The sequence below is a fragment of the Equus caballus genome, chromosome 29, assembly GCF_041296265.1.
Source record: "Equus caballus isolate H_3958 breed thoroughbred chromosome 29, TB-T2T, whole genome shotgun sequence".
NCBI classification, from domain to species: Eukaryota; Metazoa; Chordata; class Mammalia; order Perissodactyla; family Equidae; genus Equus; species Equus caballus.
In genome coordinates this window covers 28,443,295-28,464,969 of record NC_091712.1, presented here as the reverse complement: position 1 = coordinate 28,464,969, position 21,675 = coordinate 28,443,295, and the positions used below count along the sequence as shown (strand labels likewise).

Sequence of the window (21,675 nt, the reverse complement as noted above, 5' to 3'; positions counted from 1 at the left end):
GACTTTTCTAATGAGATCAATGATAATAACAAATATGATGTTTTAATATTGTACAATGCAACGTGTCAACATTTGGAAGACCCAAGAATTGAGTGTACCTTTATTTTCCAAATGATCAGTGAATGATGTTACAGATCATGCCTGGTAAGAGAGCCATTCAAATTTCAAGATAGACCAATGGAATTTAATGTAACAGAGTAAGAAAAATGCATTGATATAGTTTCAGATTTCACAGGGCAACTAGTCTTTAAGAAACTACCATTAGTTGAGTTTAGCATAGTATCAAAGAAGAATGTCTGCAATTATCTGAAAGGGCTACTGAAATACTCCTTTCCTCAACTACATATTTGTAGAAGACCGGATTTCCTTCATATTTCAATGAAAACCATACATTGTAGCAGATTACACGCATAAGCAGACAGGAGACTGCAGTCGTCTTCAATAATCTCTCAGTTATCTGGGAGATTTGCAAAAACTGTAGCTATTTTTATAAAAATAAGTAATTTACGTTAACATGTAATAGGGTTATTGTTAATTTTTAAACGAAAATTCTTTTGATGTCTAATATGGTAAATATTAGATATAGTTCACATAAACAAAAGCTTTTTGGGTGTCTCAACAGCTTTTTAAAATAAAGTTGGCCATGAGACAAAGTTTGATATCCGCTAGCCTTGATGCTGTTTTCTCTTTTTTAGAGCGTGCAACTGGGATTTATCTTAACATGTTAATTTTGCAGATAATCTTACACATTATATTTTATAGCTCAATCTATTACAAGCCATTTATGCTGTATATGAAAAGGCCCCAGAGAAAGGAGTGAATAACGAACCTTGTCGTTTACCTGAGTGCAGATATTCTTCTGTTAAAAAATCTTATCTTTTACAGGTTTTACAAAGGTTAATAAAATCTCGAGGGAAATCTCAAGCTAAACACCTCAATGTCCAAATGGTGGCAGCTGATAAACTGGCCCAGTGTCCTCCAGTAAGTTAGCTCTATGTACTACGGTACAATCCAGCTGAAGAGATCAGAGCTGGCATTATAGTAAAGAAACAAAAAGCAGACACTTAAATGCTTGTTGGGGGAGACAGTCCCTGCCACTTAGCAGTGGTCTTCATTCCAAAGAAGTGACTGTCCTGCCTCCTGCCACAAGCACTTGTCCAGGTCACAACCATGGCTTACAAAAAGCCACGGCAAGTTCTGTGGCGACTTTGCTTTGGTAACTAACATCTAATTAGTATCTTAAATGACATAAGTTTGTGGTTTCAAAAACTTGGTTACAAGATGGATCTATTTGGGGTTGGTTTATTAATCATAGGGAGCAAGTTGCTGCCTCTTAATAATTATCTGAGAAATTGATTTGAGACCATGTAAAAAACAAATTTCTAGACATCAGTTACCTGGATTCTAACATCTGAATACATTCTACTTCTAATCCCTGCTTTACATACTATGCCTTGGGACTATAGATCACTTCTAGTTTTGGGTTTTTTTTAAGTGCGGGTATTTCAGAAGCTCTAAGAACTATGATTATATCCATTTTGATTGGTTGGAGCATGTTAAAATTTATAATAAACACTTTGAACTATTTTGAAGTTTGGACCATGTCAAATTATCAGTGGTTTCCACCACTTCTGCCAAATTTCGTGTCCTAATCTTACCTCGTTAATTTCCAAGATTAAACTCTTCAGTTTCTATGTCAAAAACAGGCTTATTCCTGTTACAGTTCAAATTATATTCTTTTCTTTTTTACATCTCTTGTCTACTCTAGTATCAATTCCTTTTTGCACTATTGACAGACAACTTTTCCATCATGCCCTTAACAACTAATATTCCACCTATTCACTTTCCGCTCACTCCTGTTGGTTATGCATCCAGTGTTCTAAACAAGGATTTGAGGCAGGTGGACAGTTAGCCACTGGGAAAGGAGGAAGCAGGAGCACCTAAGCAAGAGCAGATACGAAGTGGTGCAGCTCAGCAGCCCCTCCCCCGCCCTTGCTCCCTCCCCCCTCCTTTTATGAGGGTGGGGTGTGTGTGAACTTTGTCACAACTGGGCTGGTCTAACTGTGCCGTCTGAAATGTTTGCCTCTGCAGGAGTTGTTTGATGTGATCTTGGATGAGAACCAGCTCGAGGATGCCTGTGAGCACCTTGCCGACTATCTGGAGGCCTACTGGAAGGCCACCCACCCTCCCAGCAGCAGTCTCCCCAACCCTCTCCTTAGCCGCACGTTAGCCACTTCAACTCTGCCTGTTAGCCCCGCTCTAGCCTCTAATTCACAGGTAAGAGGAGCTCTTTACCGTCTTCCCTGAGAACTAGGCTGCCTGGGGTCATGTTGCCGGGATGCAAGCCCAGACATCCAGCAAGTGCTGGCTCCAGTAGAGCAGCTCTGTCCAAGCGGAGGCAAACGTTGAGTCAGTTGAACATCTTCAGTGTGAGTTGTGCACCTGTAAGAAAAGCAGTGTAAACAGCATATACGATGAATCTATATAAACTGGAAAAGTCCCCAACTACCTGCTCTTTCAGACAGGACTAGAACTTTCTCCACGTTCAGCAGCACAGACAGTGGAATCAGACCGCCTGGTTCAAGTCCTGGCCCCGCCTCTTACCGGGTGTAGAACCTTGGATAAGTTCCTTTCCTGCTCTTTGCTTTAGGTTGCCAGCATTATTGCCAACATTGCCAGCATTTCCTGAGGCAGCTCTCTCGGAGGGTGGCCGTATTCATGAGTTAATATATGTGACGGTTAGAACAGAGCCTGTCTCATAGTTGGTATTCTATCCTTTTTTGCCCCTGAATCCTTATCTTAAGCCAAACCCAGCATCCTACGGATGTCTAATCTTCCCACATGTATTCAAGCAGAGCTAGTTCAGTGTACATCCGCGTGCAGAAAAACCTCAAGGACCTGTATCTGTATTTGAACCACAAGAGAACATATAAAAGAATGCCCTCCCTCCTTCATTTATACATTTAAAAAAGAAAAAGGTTACTCTGTGCCCCATTCTAGGCACTTACAGATTAACATAAATTCCAATATAATAAAGTACAAACCTTATAAATGCCACTGGACATTATCAAAAAAAATTAGGGAACCAAGCTGGGTGAGATTTCATGGCAGCGTTTTCAATGCTTATAAGGGACTCGACTTGACTGGACTTGCTTTGTGACGTGCTAGTTCCTTACGCCGTGGCCCTGGCTGATGCCTGTGTTTGCTCCCTGCACCACCAGGGTTCTCAAGGCGATCAGAGGACTGACCGCTCTGCTCCTGCCCGTTCTGCTTCCCAAGCTGAAGAAGAACCCTGCCTGGAACCAGTCAAGAGATCCCAGCACCGTTCTTCCTCCTCAGCCCAGCACCACAACCATCGCAGTGGGACAAGTCGAGGCCTCTCCAGGCAAGAGACGTTTGACTCGGAAACCCAGGAGAGTCGAGACTCTGCCTACGTAGAGCCAAAGGAAGATTACTGCCACGAACACGTGGACCACTATGCCCCACACCGTGACCACAACCACAGAGATGAGCCCCACGGGAGCAGTGAGCATAGACACAGGGAGTCTCGGCACCGTGCCAGGGACTTGGATCGAGAGCAGGACCACAACGAGTGCAACAAACAGCGAAGCCGCCATAAATCCAAGGATCGCTATTGTGACAAGGATGGAGAAGGAATATCCAAAAAACGGAACGAGGCTGGGGAGTGGAATAGGGATGTTTACATCCGCCAATAACTTTGGCCCTTTTGTGTGTTTTTTTTTTTTTTTAAGTAAGTCTTGTATAACAGCACCCTCAAACTAAATCTTTGGGGGTCTACATTGCAATCATATGTGATCTGTCTTGTATATTTTGTACTGCTGTTGCTTGAATAGCAATAGCATGAAATAGAGTATTAATATACTTTTTTTTCTTTTGTAAGTGCTATATAAATTCGCCTGGTATGGCTGCAGTCCTCCGGTTGTATACTGGACTTTTTCAAAAACTGTTTGGGGTAGCTGCCACTTGAACAAAATCCGTTGCCATCCACGTGGCGTTAGTATTTTAAGAAATGTAGTTGTTTTCAAAAATGTAGTTGATGTATCCAGCAAGCCAGAATCAGCCCAGATAAGAAGTGGAATTTCTTGATTCTCCATATTTTAAATATGTAGGCACCTGATTTGCATATTCATTCATCCATGGACCACTGTTTCTTGCTTGTACCTCTGGCTGACTAAATTTGGGGACAGGTTCTGTCTTGCCTTACACAAAGGGGATCATAAAGTTAGAATCTATTTTCTATGTACTAGTACTGTGTACTGTATAGACAGTTTGTAAATGTTATTTCTGCAAACACCTTCTTATGATAATTATATATATAATATATATATATATCAGTTTGATCACACTATTTTAGAGTCTTAATGCCAAGTCAGCAGATTTGCTTTATGAATTACAGGGACTAGAAATGCCCACCTTCAGGAAATTTGTAATAACATCATCTAGACACCTATCCCCACTCTAGTAGAAAGTCTGTACATACTGTAAATACGTGTGATTGCTTGACTTGAAAAGGTTTGATTTCTGAATGTTTTACCATCCTTGTAAGTTTATAATTTTGACCATAAATTATGGTAAATATAACCAAACTCCAAAGGTTGTTCTAATCCATGCAGTTCACACTGATTGTGACAAACACATTCTTAGTAGCTAGTGTCTTACGTCACTGCACTGGAATATACGAGCCGGAACTCTGTGTGCGTGCGCGTCTGTGTGTAAGCGTGTGCGTGAGTGACTGGTTGAGATGAATCTGAATGCTGAAGACTTGTCAAGAAACTAGAGACTGATATCCAGAATTCTACCCACCTGGCTTTGTACTGAATCGTGCTACATGTTGCTTTAATGATTCGTTGAGCAGTCAGGGTGTGTGAAGAAACTTGCTGCCAAAGGTGACTACGAAAGCATTCATCTGCTGGCTCCCTGTTTTTGCTCCTAGAGAGTAAAAATACAGGCAACTTTTAACTGTGAGAGTTTCACTGGAAATGTACAATCTTTGTGTGTTCGAGTATTTGTTTTAGTAAGAAACGTTTACACAGCTTGTAGAATTGTTTCGTGGGAAAATAAATTTTTCTAACTTCTCCCACTTCCTTTTCTAAACTTGCCTATCGTTCCTGTTGTTTATCTCCCAGTTTACCTGTCATTCCATTCCGCCCCCCACCAACTCCAACAGTTTCACTGTCCATCAGAACCTAGAAGTGCTTCTTATAACCAAAGTTTCTGCTCTTCAGAAGAAATCAGGGCAAAATGGGGTGACTTGAAGTGAACAAGATGTTAAGAACATTTTCGTACATCAGACATCTACTGTGAAGGAGAACCCGGAAGATGATAGCTCCATGCCTCAATGATGCCGCTGAGAAAGCTCACAATGTGGTTATGACGCTAAGGCTCAAACCTTCTCCGTGTCTCTTAGGCGTACATTTTGTCCAGTCAAGACTGGACAGGTAAGACAGTCTTAGGTGTGCAAGTACCTAGCACTTGAAGTTTGTCCCTGGAAAATGCCTCTGTATAATTGCCTAACTTCAGATCTGTACATTATATGATTATTTTGTTACATAAATCTATTTTTTTGTTTTGCTTCTTTGATTATTCCAGGTTCTTGCCAAATATTCTTGGACCTTTATCAGTAAAACTGTTTCATATTTAACTCCTTCCTCCCCCTCTCCCCAAGAAAACTCAAAGAGTTTTAAAAATGAGTTACATATATAGTGTTTTGTCAGCTGATATAGGAAGTATTTCCCTCAGAATCCATCTATTTGTCAATTAGCTCTGTACTTTTGACATGTTTATTTATTGAATATAAAACCAGTAGTTAGAATATATACATTTTTGATGTCAAATATTCACATTGGGAAACCATATTTCAATTAAAGTTACTTTTATAAAATATTTCCGATAAACTTTCCATCACGGTAAAATGCTGCCCCATCCTTTCCCACATGAAATTTCATCCCAATTAATGTCTCTGGCATATTTAAATTCTTGAAGTTTAACTGGTATTTATCGTACTTGCTGCTACCATTAATCCCTTTCAAAGAGTTGTGCTAATGAATTCCATCTTTAAAATTCTGTACCCGGATTCTTAGTTTCTCACTTTACTGTGAATATGTTAGTCCAAATCAGAGTATTCCTTAAAAAATATTATTACAGGATTTGACATAGCATCTATAAGTGAGAACTGTATAGCGGGCATATGTGTGAACTGTACTAAATTTGTAACTGAAGAAATCCCAAGGACAATGGGATATTTACTGACTCGTGGAATGTAAAATTATAGTCTTTTCACACAGCAAAGGCTTCATCTTAACCTACCCAGTTGAAGAGTCATGATTTTTGTAGTCAATCTAGAAAATGCTGGAAATGTTCTTAGTAGTTCTGTTTTCTTATCAAACCTATTTCAGTTCTTCCTATGCTCTTTCTCTACTGCTCCTTTGAGTTACTGTTACAAAAAGGTGCTGCTAAATGTAGGATGTCCTGGTCATGTTGTACTTTGGGACAATGCCACATTTTTAACATGGTCTGCTCTGCATTCACTGTCAGCTACACGGAACTGTTCAACAAACCTGGTTTAAAGTCATTCATATAAAACAAATAAAGAGCTGGTTTCTGCACTGTTTATTATTAGTAGTATTAATTGCCATTTTAGGAATGATTCTTACAGTTGAGAATATGTGAAATGTTCAACACCACTTCACCTCTTTCTTAGGGGCAATACCATTCACTGATGTTACTTAGCGTCATAAAATGATAGCTTGTGCTTGGTAAGGGTCTTTTAAATATGAGCACAGCAGAGTAATCCTCCCACCTAATTCTACATGTGCAGCAACTGATTCCGATTTTGAATTTTATTCTTCCTTTTTAAAATGAAGATTCATCTTGATGACATTGAATTCCTCACCCTGTCCCTTTGCTCAGCAATGTACTGCTGCTAGTCTCGGGGACTCAAATCTTATTAATACGTCAGAGTCACACTGTTTGAGAAAACAAGTAACTAACTAGGTGGTTCTGGGTCAGTTTAATTTTGGTTTGATTATATTTTTAACTATTTGTACTTAACTAAAATGTGATACAGGGTTTTGAAGTAAAATGTACTTACTGTTGAATTAATGCTTTTTTGGTTTCACAGAAATATCCAAACACTAAATATGTGAAAAGATAATATATTAATTTTCCTTCACAGTACTCTGATTTTTTCCCTTTTTATTGCATTTTTTTTTCTTAAATTTCCGTCTCAAGATTGCATGTGTTTGTTTTATTTTCCAATTTGCTCTTTTTTGAAGGAAAGAAACTCACTGAAAATATATGTTAAAGGAAAAGTTTTTAACAATATTCTTTATTTGTCCTTACTGTTTTCAATATGCAAATAGTTTTCTTCCGTTTTGCCTGCATTGATTGTATTTTGAATTTGTGGTATTAATGAAAAATTTACGTTTGCTGCTAGGTTCATTCTCTACCATTTTCATCCTAGTTTAGCATATAAGGCTTTGTAGAGAGCATGAGAAGAAATGGATGTTTTGAAAACACATTTAAAGTTTGGGAAAATATGTTGAGCCCTAGAAACAAAAAGTGCCACAGGTCAACAGTGTTTCTCTTTAGTCAAATGACATCTCCTGGATATAAGGCAGGACAAGGGACATGAAGTCGGTCGCCTGTTTGAAGCTTCTGGAGCTGGCACTATTTTTTCCCTCACTCAGTAAGCATGCTTGCGATCTGCTCTGAAGCAGTGACAGAAGACAGGTCTCTCTCTGCCTTCAGGGTTCTCCCAATCTGGGGTCAGGGTTAGGGCGTGCCTGGTACACTAGAGTGGGTATGTGAGCGCCTTGACAGCAGTGGATCTGAGCACCAGGGGTCCGCAGAGGGAGGGAAATGCCTAACCAACCTCAGGGAAGGACGTTCAAGAAAGGCTTCCTCAAAGAGGCGGCCTTCTGATCTGACTTGACCCAACAGTACTTGCAATCTTGAGGAATACAATGAATAGTTACGAGAAATTCCAAACGGAAATCAATGAGGAAAGAACAGGAAGAAACTATTAGGCAACTGTTTCCAGTTATCCATTTTATACACCCAAGGCTGAGGAATTTTTGGGTAATTTGAATGAAAGTTAACAAAATAGAGATATTTAACACTACACAAGACAGCCTTTAAACTGTGGCTGGGCATTGGATATTTTAATGTATCTTACCTGAAAAGCAGGTAGGATGAAGCAAGCCTGAAGTTATAATTAATTAAAACAAAAAGCAGCCACTTACATTGGCCACTATAGGGAGATGTATGCTCACCTTTGCGGTTTGGGTGATGTTCTCGTTTTTGTCTGATTTCAGATTTGATTACGAAGAAGTGGATTTCTTTTGTCTTGACCCATCATCACGACAGTTGCTTTGTCTGATGTTGGTGTTCTATGAAGTTGTTTGTGTCCAACAGGAGAACACCAAGGCCGAGCTGTGAGTGCCCGGCCAGTTCCCAGCTGTCAGAAGCTGGTTTTCTCTTTCTCACCAGTCACATCTCTAATAACTTGTATAATACATATTCCAATAGACGACAAAGGGTACCGAAATTGTGGAATACACTCATATTTTTAATCTACCAAGTGAAGAAAATACTCATTTTAGCTTTTAGTTTAAAATCATGAAAAAAAAAATAAACATTATGAAGGCAGACTCTCATTTAAAAGAGGTCCAGACTTATTTCAAAGAGGGTGATTTACCAAATAGTAAGCAGAAAAAGTCAAGTAAACACTCAGCTCAGTTACTGGCATGTGGTAAATGTGATACTTCCCATGCCCTGAATCCTTAAGGAACTACTACTTAGGAACTCAGGAGCAGAAAACGTTTTTTATAACCAAATTAAATACTGCTAATTTTATTCTTTGTGTTAGATTCACCAATTTACTTATGTTTTGGCAAGGAAGATTGTCAATGAGCTAACATCTGTGCCAATCTTCCTTCATTTTTATGTAGGATGCTGCCACAGCATGGCTTGACGAGTGGTGTATAGGTCCATGCCCAGGATCCAAACCCACGAAGCCAACCACTCTGCCACTGTGCCAGCCCCCTGATTCACTGATTTTAACATTAAAAATGACTTGCATTCTTTACAAATTAAAACACAAAAGCCCCAAGTGAAAATATGTTCCAAACATCTACAAGCATCTCCTTTTCTTTATACTCTGCTAAATCCATAAAGAAAAAGTAATTACTTAAAAAAAACAAAATATAATCTCATACCACCCTGACTACTTCCATGATGGAGTGGAGCCTCTTGATCAAGTCTCTCGATCCTGGTGAAACAGCTGGCAGCCTTTTCTGTTTCCTTAGCAACAATGCCATCAGTCACTTGGCCTGACAACAGTTTGGTTTTAAAAAAAAACACCACACAGCAAATGTTCAGAATTTCCTTTCTAAGGATCTTTCTGTTAGGTGCTTTTGCATTTTACAAATTTTGCAATAAAAAAACCTATACAATCGTTATTTGCCAGCCGAACCATGTCTTCTATTCTGGCATCTCTGAGAGAATCCATGTCGGTGTCCTGTAAGGGCACAGCAGAGGGGTCAAATCGCTGCAGCTGTTTCAGTTGTTCCAATGACAGGCCAGCGCCCATCATCCCTTCTCCTCCAATCCGTGGCTCCTATTTGGAGAAAACAAATACATATGGACAAACATCCTATAATTAGTAAAGTGTGACTGTGTACAATTTAACTTAGAAGACAAACAGTTGTAACTGCCACAAATTCCCAAAATAGAAAAATGAGTCAATAGCTTTTATTTTTGAGGAATATACATGCTCTTTTTCCAGGTAGAAAAGCGAGAAAGCAGTTAACACTTGGTCACCTGATGAAGGAGTACCTATTATGGCCCAGATGCTTATCAAGTACCCCGACATTGCAAAAGGCCTGAGCTTCAGTTAGAAACACATGCATTCTAATCGCAGCTTTGCCACATGTTAGCTGTGTGACAACCTCAAGTAACTTTACCTACTCTGTCTCCCCATCGACAAAACAGATAAAATACTCAGGCTTAAATAAATAAGGTGGTATCATGCCTGGCAATATAGTGGGCACTCAATAAGCGGAACATTATTGTCAATAACAGCAAGAGATTAAAACTCACCTTTATTTTATCAGACTCCTCAAAACTGATAGAGTTCCTTAGGCATCTAAAGATGCCTCTGTCTGACCCATACCAATTGGATGATTAAAGTTCTTTTCTTGTTGTTTTTAAATGTACTAGAATATTAGAAACAAGGCTGCATCAATTCATTTAGAGGAACACAGAATCATAAGGACTTCAGTAAATACTTGCGAGCCACTACTGCAAAAGATCCATGATCCTAACTTGTCATCATTTCACAGACAAATGTTCATGTATTACTGAAGATATATCTTCTTAGGTCTATGTCTGAAAACCTATAATTTATTAACCCACGAGGAACAAACATTCCATCTCTTTTAGGTCTATATTGAGTGTATGTGTGTACACACACACATATAAAATTCAAGTGAGCTCTGAAGTCTCCTTTCATCTACAATGTAATTATCTTAACTGCTGAGCCTAGAAACCACCTCCAGATTGCTTTTTATTTACATATTCCAATTACCTACTAGAATTCTGTACAGGAAGGTACCGAAGTTAGATGTTCAATGTATCTGAATGAAAGTGAGCACTATTACAGATTTAGGCTTCATCTCAAACATCATGGGCTAAAACTGCAGTCATAAATATGGTTTTAATAAAAACCATAAGAGAAAGACAGCACTAGGTAAGGACAACAAAGCTTTTTAAATGTTACAGATTTTATATAAGAGATCATAAAGAAGCAATAATCCTGAACCATTTTGTTTCCTATGGCTAGTCTTTTGATATCCCAGTTATTAAAGCCTGTTTGGGCTTTAATGTGACTTGAGAAAAAAGGCTCAACATTTCCCATATCAGAAAAATACAGGACTCAGGGCCGGGGGGAAAACCATTTTGGAAACAAAGTTCTGAGCAACAAGAACAAGAGCCACAAGTGAAAGAAATGTAACAAACATACACGTGAGCTCTGTGGCATTTTAGCACAGTGGCAAGGAATGATCACATGGAAAAACTGTCAGGACATGAAAATTCTCTATGGGCAGTCACAAATGGGTCTAATTAGAAAAACATTCTTGTTCATTACAGTATTTGTTTCACAAGTTTTACTTGATATATTTCTTCATATAACACCCGGTTTAAGTTTCTGTGATGTATCAGATTCCACAGAGAAAACTGAAAGTATTCTTACCTGTGGCTGAAGCTGAAGGTCAGGAAATGTCGCGAGGGCCCAGGCAACCTGCTCTTCGTTCTCCGCCAGTGTGATGGTGCACGTACTATAAACCAGCACGCCCCCCGGCTTCAGCAGCTTCACGGCCTAAAAAATAATGTGATCAGTCGGCATCTCACAAGACCAAATAAACATTTTGAGGGATTTTATATCTAGGATACCTTTCAAGTGTTTGGGATAAATAAAATGATGTTCAGTATGACCAGAATTCTTTATCTAATTAGAGTTCCAGCCTGGACGCATTTCATTATCTTGAAGCTGTTAAAGTTCATTTGAACAAAGACTTTTCCAAATACGATCATTCAGTTTCCCAGCTTTAGATACCAGTTTTTTTCTTTTTTTAAAGATTTTATTTTTTCCCTTTTCTCCCCAAAGCCCCCCGGTACATAGTTGTATCTTCTTCATTGTGGGTCCTTCTAGTTGTGGCATGTGGGACGCTGCCTCAGCGTGGTTTGATGAGCAGTGCCATGTCCGCGCCCAGGATTCGAACTATCGAAACACTGGGCCGCCTGCAGCGGAGCGCGCGAACTTAACCACTCGGCCACGGGGCCAGCCCCTAGATACCCTAGATACTCTACATTTTTAGGCCAGACTCTTTTCTGAATTCCATACTCATATATTCATTTGCCTTCTCAATGTTTCTACTACCAAATTTGACACATCTCAAACTGAACTCCTCCTGTCTTCCCTCTGAAACCTACTGGAGACGTATGTCCGTCCTTCCAGATGCTCAGGCCGCAAACCTTAGATTATCCTTTATGCCTCTCTCAAATCCCCATCCATCAGCAAATCCTCTTGACTTTACCTTCAAATTATATCTGGTATTCAGAACTTCTCATCACTTGCACTGCTACCTTCTGGTCAAAGCCTCTTTATCCTTTGCCCGAATTATTGGAACCACCTCCTACTTAGTCTACCTGCTTTCCCCGCTGCCCTCCCACCATGTCATCTCAGTATAGCAGCCAGAGCTGTACTTTTAAAACATGTCAGTTTGCAGCTCAAAACCCTTCCAGCACCCTCCCTAATCACTTGGCATCAAAGCCCAAGTCCTTCCAGTGGCTTTCAAGGCCCTACACAAAGCAGGCTCTGGGCTGCCTTTCTGACCTCACCTCGCACACTGTGCTCACTCTGCTTGAGCAACGCCGGCCTCTGCTGTTCCAGAACATGCATGGCACACTCCCACCCTCGGGATCTTTGCAGCAGCTTGGAAAGTTCTTATAATTCTCTGCATTGCTTGCTCCTTCAGTTTTCTTATCTTTGCTTCTATGTCACTTTCCAGCAATGCCCTCCGTGAGCACCCGATGTAAAACTTGCAACCTTTCCAATCCAGCGCTCCTGTCCCCCCTTCCTTTCTTTACGTAGCTCCACAGGATTAGTGCCTTGAATATACTAAATAACTTCACCCATTTGTTTACTTTCCTCTCAATAAGAAGACAAATCTCATGAATAGGGCAGGAGTTGGTTACTTTTTCACTACTGTGTTGTCAGCACCCAGAATAGTGTATTACATACAGTAGGTGCTGAATGACTATCTGTCCAGTAAATAAATGAACCAAGAAATAAGGTGCTATACAAAAACGAATTTGTCCCAAGTAACTAAAGTTTATCTTCGCAAACTCCCACTTTATTTTTAAAATTTTAACGAAAATCTTAAAAAAGATACATATATATATATATATATATATATATATATATAGTATATACTTGTGCTTTTTTAACCAGAGTAAGCTGATCAAAATTTAAACTTTGTTACTGTGAGCCAGCTATTGTTTTCAGCACTTCGTGCAGATTTTCTCAATAAATCCTTTTAACAACCATGAGGTGTGGTTATTATCTCCCCTGAGGTAGCCCTATTAGGTAGAGTTACTCTCCCCATTTCTCAGATATAGAAACCAGTGTATCGAAAATCACGTATCTGGAGGACCCATGGCTCAAATCAAGATGTGTCTGATTCTGAAGTCCACATTCTCCATCAGTTTCTCTCTCTGCGAATGGCATGCCTGCTATATTCTCAACGCTCTTTCACATACTGTCAACTGTTCCTTTGCATTGAGATCAATGCATCTACTCCTAAAAGGCTTCTGAATTTTCTTTTTGCTATGACCTTAAAGAACAAAAAGCCAAGTGTCTTAAAACAGTGTCCTTATTTTACCCTCAAGTCCGAGTGGGTTTCAGCTAAAGGTAAGGCTGCTTTTTCGCTGCTTGCTGTTTTAACTTCCAGGATGTATCTTTGAAGACTGGGTCAAAGAAGAAAAAGTTAAATAACCCACTACCAGTGCCACCTTTGTGTACAAAAGGAGACACCAGAGAGACGAACAGAAATGTCCTCAAAGGCAACTTCAGAGACTGAATAACTACAGTGTATCCATTATCGCTGCAGCCTATGTATTTATAAGTGGAAGTCTGAGAGGACGCAATGAAGTAATCTTTGATCAAATGCTATCTATATTCTGTGAAATCCATTGAACTATTTTTGCAAGACTGAGAGAAATCCTCAAGTATTCTATCTGGACTTCTTCTGAAACTACTGGAGCCCAGTTAAATTTGCAAAGTTTTTATGTTTCTTTTATATCCTACACTGGACACTGTCATTTCTCATTTTTATTAATGTGTTTACTTCTATTAGACTTCCCACTTTTTTTTTATTAAATTTTATTTTTTATTTTTCCTCCCAAAGTCCCCTGGTACATAGTTGCGTATTTTTAGTTTTGGGTCCTTCTAGTTGTGGCATGTGGGATGCTGCCTCAGCATGGCTTGATGAGCGGTGCCACGTCCACACCCAGGATTCGAAGCAGTGAAACCCAGGGCCTCCAAAGCAGAGCTCGCGAACTTAACCACTCGGCCACCAGGCTGGCCCCCAAGACTTCCCACTTTTAATCTGCAATATAACATGATCCAGGAACTCTATTAAAAAACACTAATTTACTTTCTACCCAATTCTTTACATCAAGTAGTAACTATATGTTAACAACTCAGTGACTTTTTAAAGATAAAGCAGAATGTCTGAAATTCTTTAAATGTCTCAGTGAAGAAGTTTTACTATTGCGTGTAATAAAAGAGTGAGTCAACATAAAGAAAAGCTTCTTATATTTAAAACTAGGTCGTCTCTGTCTTTTTTGCGTGGTAACATATACATAACATAAATTTACCACTATGCCCACTTTTAAGTGTACAATTCAGTGGCATTAAATACATTCACGTTGTTGTGCAGCCATCACCATTCTCCCTCTCCAGAGCTTTTTCATCATTGCAAACTGCAGCTCTGCACCCATTAAACAATAACTCCCCATTCTGTCTCTCCAGTCCCTGGTACCCTCTATCCTACTTTCTGCCTCTAGGAATCTGCCTATCTAGTTATCGCATATAAATGGAATCATACAATATTTGTCTTTTTGTGTCTGGCTTATATCACTTAGCATAATGTTTTCAAGGTTCATCCATGCTGTAGCATGTGTCAGAACTTCATGTGTAAGGCTGAATAATATTCCATTGTATGTATATACCACATTTTGCTTATCCATTCATCTGCTGATGGAAACTTGGGTCGTTTCCGCATTCTGGTTATTGTGAATATTACTGCTGTGAACACTGCTCCACTCTTTTAAACATCTAACTAGCGAAGGTCAACTTTCTTTCACAGCAAAGTAGCATCACATACCACAGTAAAGAGTTTTCGCTGTAAAGGTTGGTATGATGTCACTTCCTTTAAAGTCCAAGAACAAGCCATGTTTGGTCTCTGTCCCATTCCACTGCAGGGTGCGTCAAGGAGAATTCGGTCAAAAGATTCTGGTAAGAATGGAGGTTCTCCTATAAAGAGAATTATAAACATATTGGCTATCTGCCCTATTGGTCTAGAACAGAAAACTCCTGAGATAAAAGCAATGATCAAAAATTTAAAATCATAATCTGGAAGAGAAAGTAAAGAAAAACAATTTCTCCCTTCAATCAAGTAGCTGGTGAAACTAATTCTGATTTATACTTCATATACATCTGACTTTGTACAGGGTTAAAAATGTGATTATGATAGTTGAGGGTTATTCTGTTGATGTGGTGCAAACAAGGCCTAATCAAACGAGACCTTGTATCCTCAGTGTCAGAAGCTACAGTTCATCAGAGCCGGGACCTGGAATTGATTCTGGTCATTCTGAGAGCTGACACTTCTCTTCGTAATCCCTACTGAAGACAGCCCCAGAAAAAGAGGGCACCTATTAGGTTCTAGTCACATCTACTGGTTCTGTGGTTCCTCAGTCTCTTTGTTCCTGTGGCCATCAGCAAGGCTGTGCTCTAGGATGAGTCAATAATCCCCCTGGATCCAATCTTTCACAGGTTTCCCTTTGCATTCACTTGAATAATTTTCTCCATTCTAACTTCTAATCTATTTAGTGTTATGAAACCAAACGGTCTGCTAATATATTTATATATAGTATATATATTTATGTATTTATGCTATGTAACTGCCAGCACATATTGCTGCTGACTGCTTTGATACAAAGCTGGTTGATTTCCAGGATATAACTCAGGAAGAGAGGGATGGAAGAGATGCACAGGGCAAGCAAGGCACAGGGAAAGGGCGCAGAGCTTCCATGTCCTCTCCAGGCACACCCCTCTCCCCAAATCCCCACGTGTTCCCAGCCCAGATGCTCTCTGTACCCCATCCTTTTGGGTTTTTATGGAGGTTTCATTACATAGCATTGATTGATTAAATCATTGGCCATTGGTGATGGATTTGACCTCCAGCCCTATCCCTTCCCCTGAGGTCTGGGGGTGGGACTGAAAGTTCCAACCCTCTAATCACACAGTTGGTTCCTCTAGTGACCACTTCCCATTCTGAGGTCCTATCCAAAGGTCAACTGATAAACATAACAAAAGCCACCTTTACAGTTCCCATCATTTTGGAAATTCCAAGGGCTTTAGGAGCTCTATGCCAGAAACCAAAGACCAAATACATATTTCTTATAAATATATGTATCACAATCCCACTTCCAGGTCTTGCCCTTAAAAGGACTGGCAGTGCAGTCTCCTTGTTTCTTTTCTTTGCCCCTAGAAAGAACTGGAACAGCTGTCTTGGACCCAGAATGAAAATACCAGCATTGGATAACCACTTCTGTTAGGTGAGACAAAAATAAACAACAAAAGCAAACAAACAAAAATCAGTTCTATCTTTTCTAAGCCACTGTATTTTGGGTCTCTCTGGCACAGTCCGTTAGCCTATACATTAATATAAATCTCCTGCAAAGTCCTGGCTAACTATTTAGGGTTGACAATCAATTGACCACGAAACAATGTTCTCATGTAATTAGGCAATTCAATGTGACCTATTCCCACTTCTGTAAGAAGACAAATAATAGTCCAGATATTGTTGCTCAGAACAATCCCTATTTTTCTAGGAAGCATTCCATGGGTTCCATTTGTTTGTCTGCTTTTTTAATCCTATGTGGCTTACTAGCTTTTAGGCAGATGTTATAAAATAATTTCTCACTTCCCACGAGTCTCAAAGATACAGTGATTTTCACATCACTACCGATACATTAGCCATCAAACCCATTGGGTCTACTGCCTGACATTCTAAGTTTAACACCCCAAATCAAACTACCAGAGAATGTGCTGAAACAAGCCTTGATGAATAAAGAGCTAAAGGTGATGGCCCAGGACCATCAGTTAATAAAGTGATATGGAGGAGTGAAAAATCACTGAATCTCCCAAGTTAGTTAATGGATTATCTCCTTATAGCACTGAAGACTGATCTCTAAGAGAGCTACCCCAATATGATTGTTCTTACCCTAATCCCAAAGTATTGTGAATGTGAATATGATCTCTTTAATTCAAAGACATGTAAAAACTGGTGACTTACCAACAATTTTAGTGAAGCAATAGTAATGGATTATAATTGAGCTGTCTACTGTCTACTAGTCATTTTTATGAACAACAGTTTATACATGTGCAAACTACAGGGTTAGAAAGAGTATCTTTCTCTATGGCAATCTAGATGATCTACAAGGGGTGGGGAATCAACACCATGCCCCCAGCTTTTTAAAGGTCCTCTTTAATCAAATAGCATCTTTAATCAATAAATGTTCTGGGAAAACTAATGCCAATTAGTTCATTAAAATATGTAAGTCTCTCGGGTATTTCATAAAATCAAATCTAAACAAAGAGACAGAGAGAGAGAAATAGAGATAAAGTCACTCAATAAATCCAACATCTTATTCCAAAACAAGATACATGGCAATCTGTCCTCGCTTCTTAGCTCCAGAGCTCCATTCCTCAAGAAAAATGAAGAAAAAATAGTTCAGGAATCATAAAATTGCAAAGTTCAGAAGTTTTCTGAGATGTAATAAGAAATTAAAATAAATATATTAAGAACAAAGAGTTTGACCAAGTCTTGGAGGTTTGACCTATATTATTAAAAACTTGATACTCAGACATGAGATGAAAAGGAAAAAGACACCTATTATGGAAAAACATCTTAGATTCATGCCAAAGTTTCAAGGCCCCATGAATATGCTGAGAATGATAACAAAATATATTTGTTTGTAAAAGCCAGTTATAAAAATCTTTAAAAGATAAAATTAAACTCACCTTCTGTGTTCTTAACCATATCGAGTTTAAGTGCCTTCGTTCCATCAAAGCAAAATGCCCTAATAGAATTCAACCCTAACAATAAAGCATTCTGCTTTATTTTTTCTACTTTGTTGGATATTTTATCCAGTGCTATTACTTCTCCCTAAAAAAAAAAAAAAGCCATAAAAGTGTAAATCCAAAGCAATCATGAAAATTATTAATAATGAGAAAAACACATTAAAAATTATGGTCTTCCCCACTTTCCTTCTACCCCTAGTTTTAAAGCTGAATTCATTAACCAAATATATATCAAATGTACATCAAATACTTCTTTCCTTTGAAAAAACACATTCTTGTCAGATAATTAATTTTCTCACAATGCCCTGCTACTTTTAATCAACAAAACTCAAAACCAAAAATACTGTTTGCAATCTTCTAAAGAAACTTAAAAATATCCATTGGAGGTACATATTCAAAATCACCAATTTGATGTGCCTTGCTCACTTCTGGAAGAGTATGAAGTAATGTTCTGAGACTTGTGCCTTCTAGTGCTTTGAGACACAGATCAATGTTACCTGTAAAATCAATCTTCATCTCAATATCTTCTGAGCCATACACCTAACAAAATTCAGGTGATACGCCAGTATATCCAACAAAATGTTCTGGACTGGTATAAAAAGTAGTTCAAAAATATTTTTATATGATAACACTTCAGTTAAGTTAAAGTCAATGAAGACAAGAGGCCACATTTTTACGAATGCATTGTGACATTCCTATGATATTTTAAAACATACTATGAAACGATATTGCAGGGATAGTGAAATTAACCCTTCCATATATTTTCTTGCTTTTGCTCCTTTTATATACACTGTCCTTGTATGATATATACATCAGTTACAGACTATAAAATACTAGAAATTTGCTGATAATGTTCCCAAATATGACACCAGGTTTAGTGGTAGACATGCTTCTAAGTAATACTTTCACAAACAGGAAAACCATTTCAAGTGAGTTGAATTGGAAAAGTAGGCAAATACAATCAGAATAAGGTTTAAATGTACTACAGTGAAGGAGTAACTCCACTGGCTGAAGGCTATCTTTCCAAAAACACAGAGAAGAGGCTACACTTACACAAAACTTGCTTGACTATCAAAAACAAATCACCACCAACAAACTGAAAACAGCAACAAAAACTAGAATTCATTCTGGCTCAGATACCTCTATTCAGGCTGTTCATTTCTACATTGCTGGTCCACTGGGGGAAATTGCCTAACTCCAACTGGAGTTGCTCACCCTTTGCCATTTTCCTTGCAGTACCCTGCCATTCCGACTCAGGCTCAGTCATGCAATTTCTTGGCCAATGGGATGAAAGTAAATGTGATACAAACAGAGACGTGAAAGACACTTGAACAGGAGGCCTTGCTCTGCTTTGCCCTCTGCCATTGCCAACACTCAGTGATAGCCTTCTGCTGAGCTAGCCCCCTGGTCCTAACAGGAGGAGAAGAGACACATAGACTGCAGGCAGGGCACCCTAGTGGTCTCAGCTGAGGTCACCTTAGATAAGCCAACACCAGCCAAAGCCAAGTGAAGGAGCCCACCCGAGATCATCAAAACCCCTAGCTAGCCCGCAGCTGATCAGGTGCACAAGCAAGCCTAGCAGGGACCAGCTGAATCCCAGACCCCTGAGCAGAATAAATGTTTAGTTGTATGCCACCAAGGTTTTGTGGTCATATTTACACAGCACTATAAAACCAACAGAAAAGGGATACAACTACACTATCCCGACTTTCTTTGGAAAGACTTCTTACTAGAGAGAATAATATATCTATGAATAAATAACTCTAAGCAAAACAATAAATATCAGACCGTAAGTTAAGGAAAGATTATTATCACTTCCTCAAAACAAACCTTTACATTTAAGCTTTCAGGTAAAGTGAAATAATAGTTTGCATTAAACACCACAACTCCATAAAATGAACCCTTCTATTTTGTGTTCTTCATTTTATGCACTGGTGGTATTTCATGCATTTTTACCTAAAGAGTTTTTACTGTTACCACCTTAAATTCTTTTTGGACAAGGAACAGTATAAGTAAACAGCCAAGTATATCTCCTCTAATGAACCAAGAGTATTAATTCCCCAAAATTTAAACAACAAATCTTTTCCTATTGGAGATCTTTCCTATTTCCTAGTTACTTAAGGCTACTCACTGAGGTTATACTAGAGCTACGCAAGAGTGTGTATATGTGTGTGGCGCATATAGAGAGTGCATATATATATATACACACACACAGAGTACATTATATGCTGCATATGTATTTATATAGTGTATACACACACACACATATATATATAGTGCAGAGATAGTAGGTTTAATTTATGTTTTATCCCCCTGCTTGTGACATTGTGAATGTTTCAGAAATTCTAATAGTGTTAAAGTGAAATACTAATGTGTAAGTAATGTGAATTTTCATTGGAAGTCTTTGAATAATTAAAATGACTTGCAGTAATGAAATTGAAAAGCCACAATTTCACCTTTTTTTTTTTTTTTTAAAGATTGGCACCTGAGCTAACAACTGTTGCCAATCTTTTTTTTTTTCCAGCTTTTTTACTCCCCAGATCCTCCCAGAATATAGTTGTATATTTTAGTTGTGGGTCCTTCTAGTTGTGGCATGTGGGACGCCGCCTCACCATGGCCTGATGAGCGGTGCCATGTCCGCATCCAGGATCCGAACCGGCGAAACCCTGGGCCGCCAAAGCGGAGAATGCGAACTTAACCACTCGGCCACGGGGCGGGCCCCTACAATTTCATCTTAACACTGTAAAAGTTCCTACTATTTTCTGTGCAAGATTGCTTGTAAATCACTTGACTGTCTTAAGAATCATCAAATATAGATAAATAACGGATCACCTGATAAAGTTCATCATCTGGCAATTTTGGGAGTGGGAGCACAGACAGTCTATCTTCCACCAAGTAAATTAGCTAGAGCAGAAGGGCTTTGCTAGCCTTCTGGAGGTGTATTTCTAGGCCAGAAACTCTTACATCTCAAGTATGTAATTTTTTTTATTTATAAATTAGTATCATACAGAAAATTCCTGAGTTTCCTAAGCACATAGGAATTCCTACGACTGTATAAATCTGACAATTTAGAAAAAAACAAACCCACTGCTCCCACTTTTTTACTGTCCTTGCTATGCTCTTTACCCAGCTTAGAGTCCATGGCTCATCATAATCATTCCCTTAGATCCATGCTCAACTCCCATGCGTCTGTGTCCTGGATATATACATGACAAAAACGTAGCTGGGATTAAATCCAATCCTTCACCAACTTCATGTCTACGCCTTGCAGCTAAAAAGCACATCACTGTCCCAACTCACCTTACTTTAAATTCATGACCACCAGATTCACAGCCCTTGATGCAGACGTGTCCATAGCCCATTCTCATTCCCAGTTTCCTCTATTAATATCTTGTATCTTCTCAAAACTCTGACCACCTGCTTCCCCATCCCCATTCTCATCTGATAACCTTGCTTCCTATTTCACTAAGAAAACTGGAACAACCAGAAGAGAATTTCTCATCTCTTACCATATCTACTAGTCCACCAATATGTGCACCCATGTACTCAGTCTTTCCTATTTCCATAGATAAACTGTCTCATGCTACCATCTAAAGTCACCTGTGCATCAAATCTCAACCCAATTCACCTACTCAAAGATACTGTTCCAGCAATTTTCCCTTTTCCCTCTGGTGTCACCAATTTTCCCTTTCAACACATCTTTCTCATTAGCATACAAACAT

The 21,675-nt window shown here is 39.0% G+C and overlaps 2 protein-coding genes across 12 annotated transcripts in view; one reads left to right on the top strand and one right to left on the bottom strand.

Moving 5' to 3' along the window:
• Positions 1–6,633, top strand: part of CACNB2 (calcium voltage-gated channel auxiliary subunit beta 2) — a 353,267-nt gene extending 346,634 nt beyond the window's left edge. For all 8 annotated transcript variants that reach the window (XM_001497017.5, XM_023632325.2, XM_023632326.2 and 5 more), the window contains 3 exons: positions 886–981; positions 2,092–2,277; positions 3,222–6,633. In XM_001497017.5, coding sequence (XP_001497067.1) covers positions 886–981; positions 2,092–2,277; positions 3,222–3,716 — 777 coding nt within the window. In that variant the 3' untranslated portion in view covers positions 3,717–6,633. The remainder of the gene's footprint in view (positions 1–885; positions 982–2,091; positions 2,278–3,221) is intronic.
• NSUN6 (NOP2/Sun RNA methyltransferase 6) overlaps positions 1–21,675 on the bottom strand; it is an 80,269-nt gene that overhangs the window by 6,342 nt on the left and 52,252 nt on the right. Inside the window, exons 8-15 of one of the 4 annotated variants that reach the window (XM_070254933.1) lie at positions 17,894–18,038; positions 14,973–15,121; positions 11,276–11,401; positions 10,123–10,238; positions 9,240–9,640; positions 8,295–8,595; positions 4,825–4,950; positions 2,296–2,442 (exon numbers count right to left, since the gene is read on the bottom strand). In XM_070254933.1, coding sequence (XP_070111034.1) covers positions 10,230–10,238; positions 11,276–11,401; positions 14,973–15,121; positions 17,894–18,038 — 429 coding nt within the window. In that variant the 3' untranslated portion in view covers positions 2,296–2,442; positions 4,825–4,950; positions 8,295–8,595; positions 9,240–9,640; positions 10,123–10,229. Of the gene's footprint in view, positions 1–2,295; positions 2,443–4,824; positions 4,951–8,294; positions 9,641–10,122; positions 10,239–11,275; positions 11,402–14,972; positions 15,122–17,893; positions 18,039–21,675 lie in introns of all 4 variants that reach the window. The other 3 variants (XM_070254932.1, XM_023632329.2, XM_070254931.1) reach the window with 3 other exon arrangements.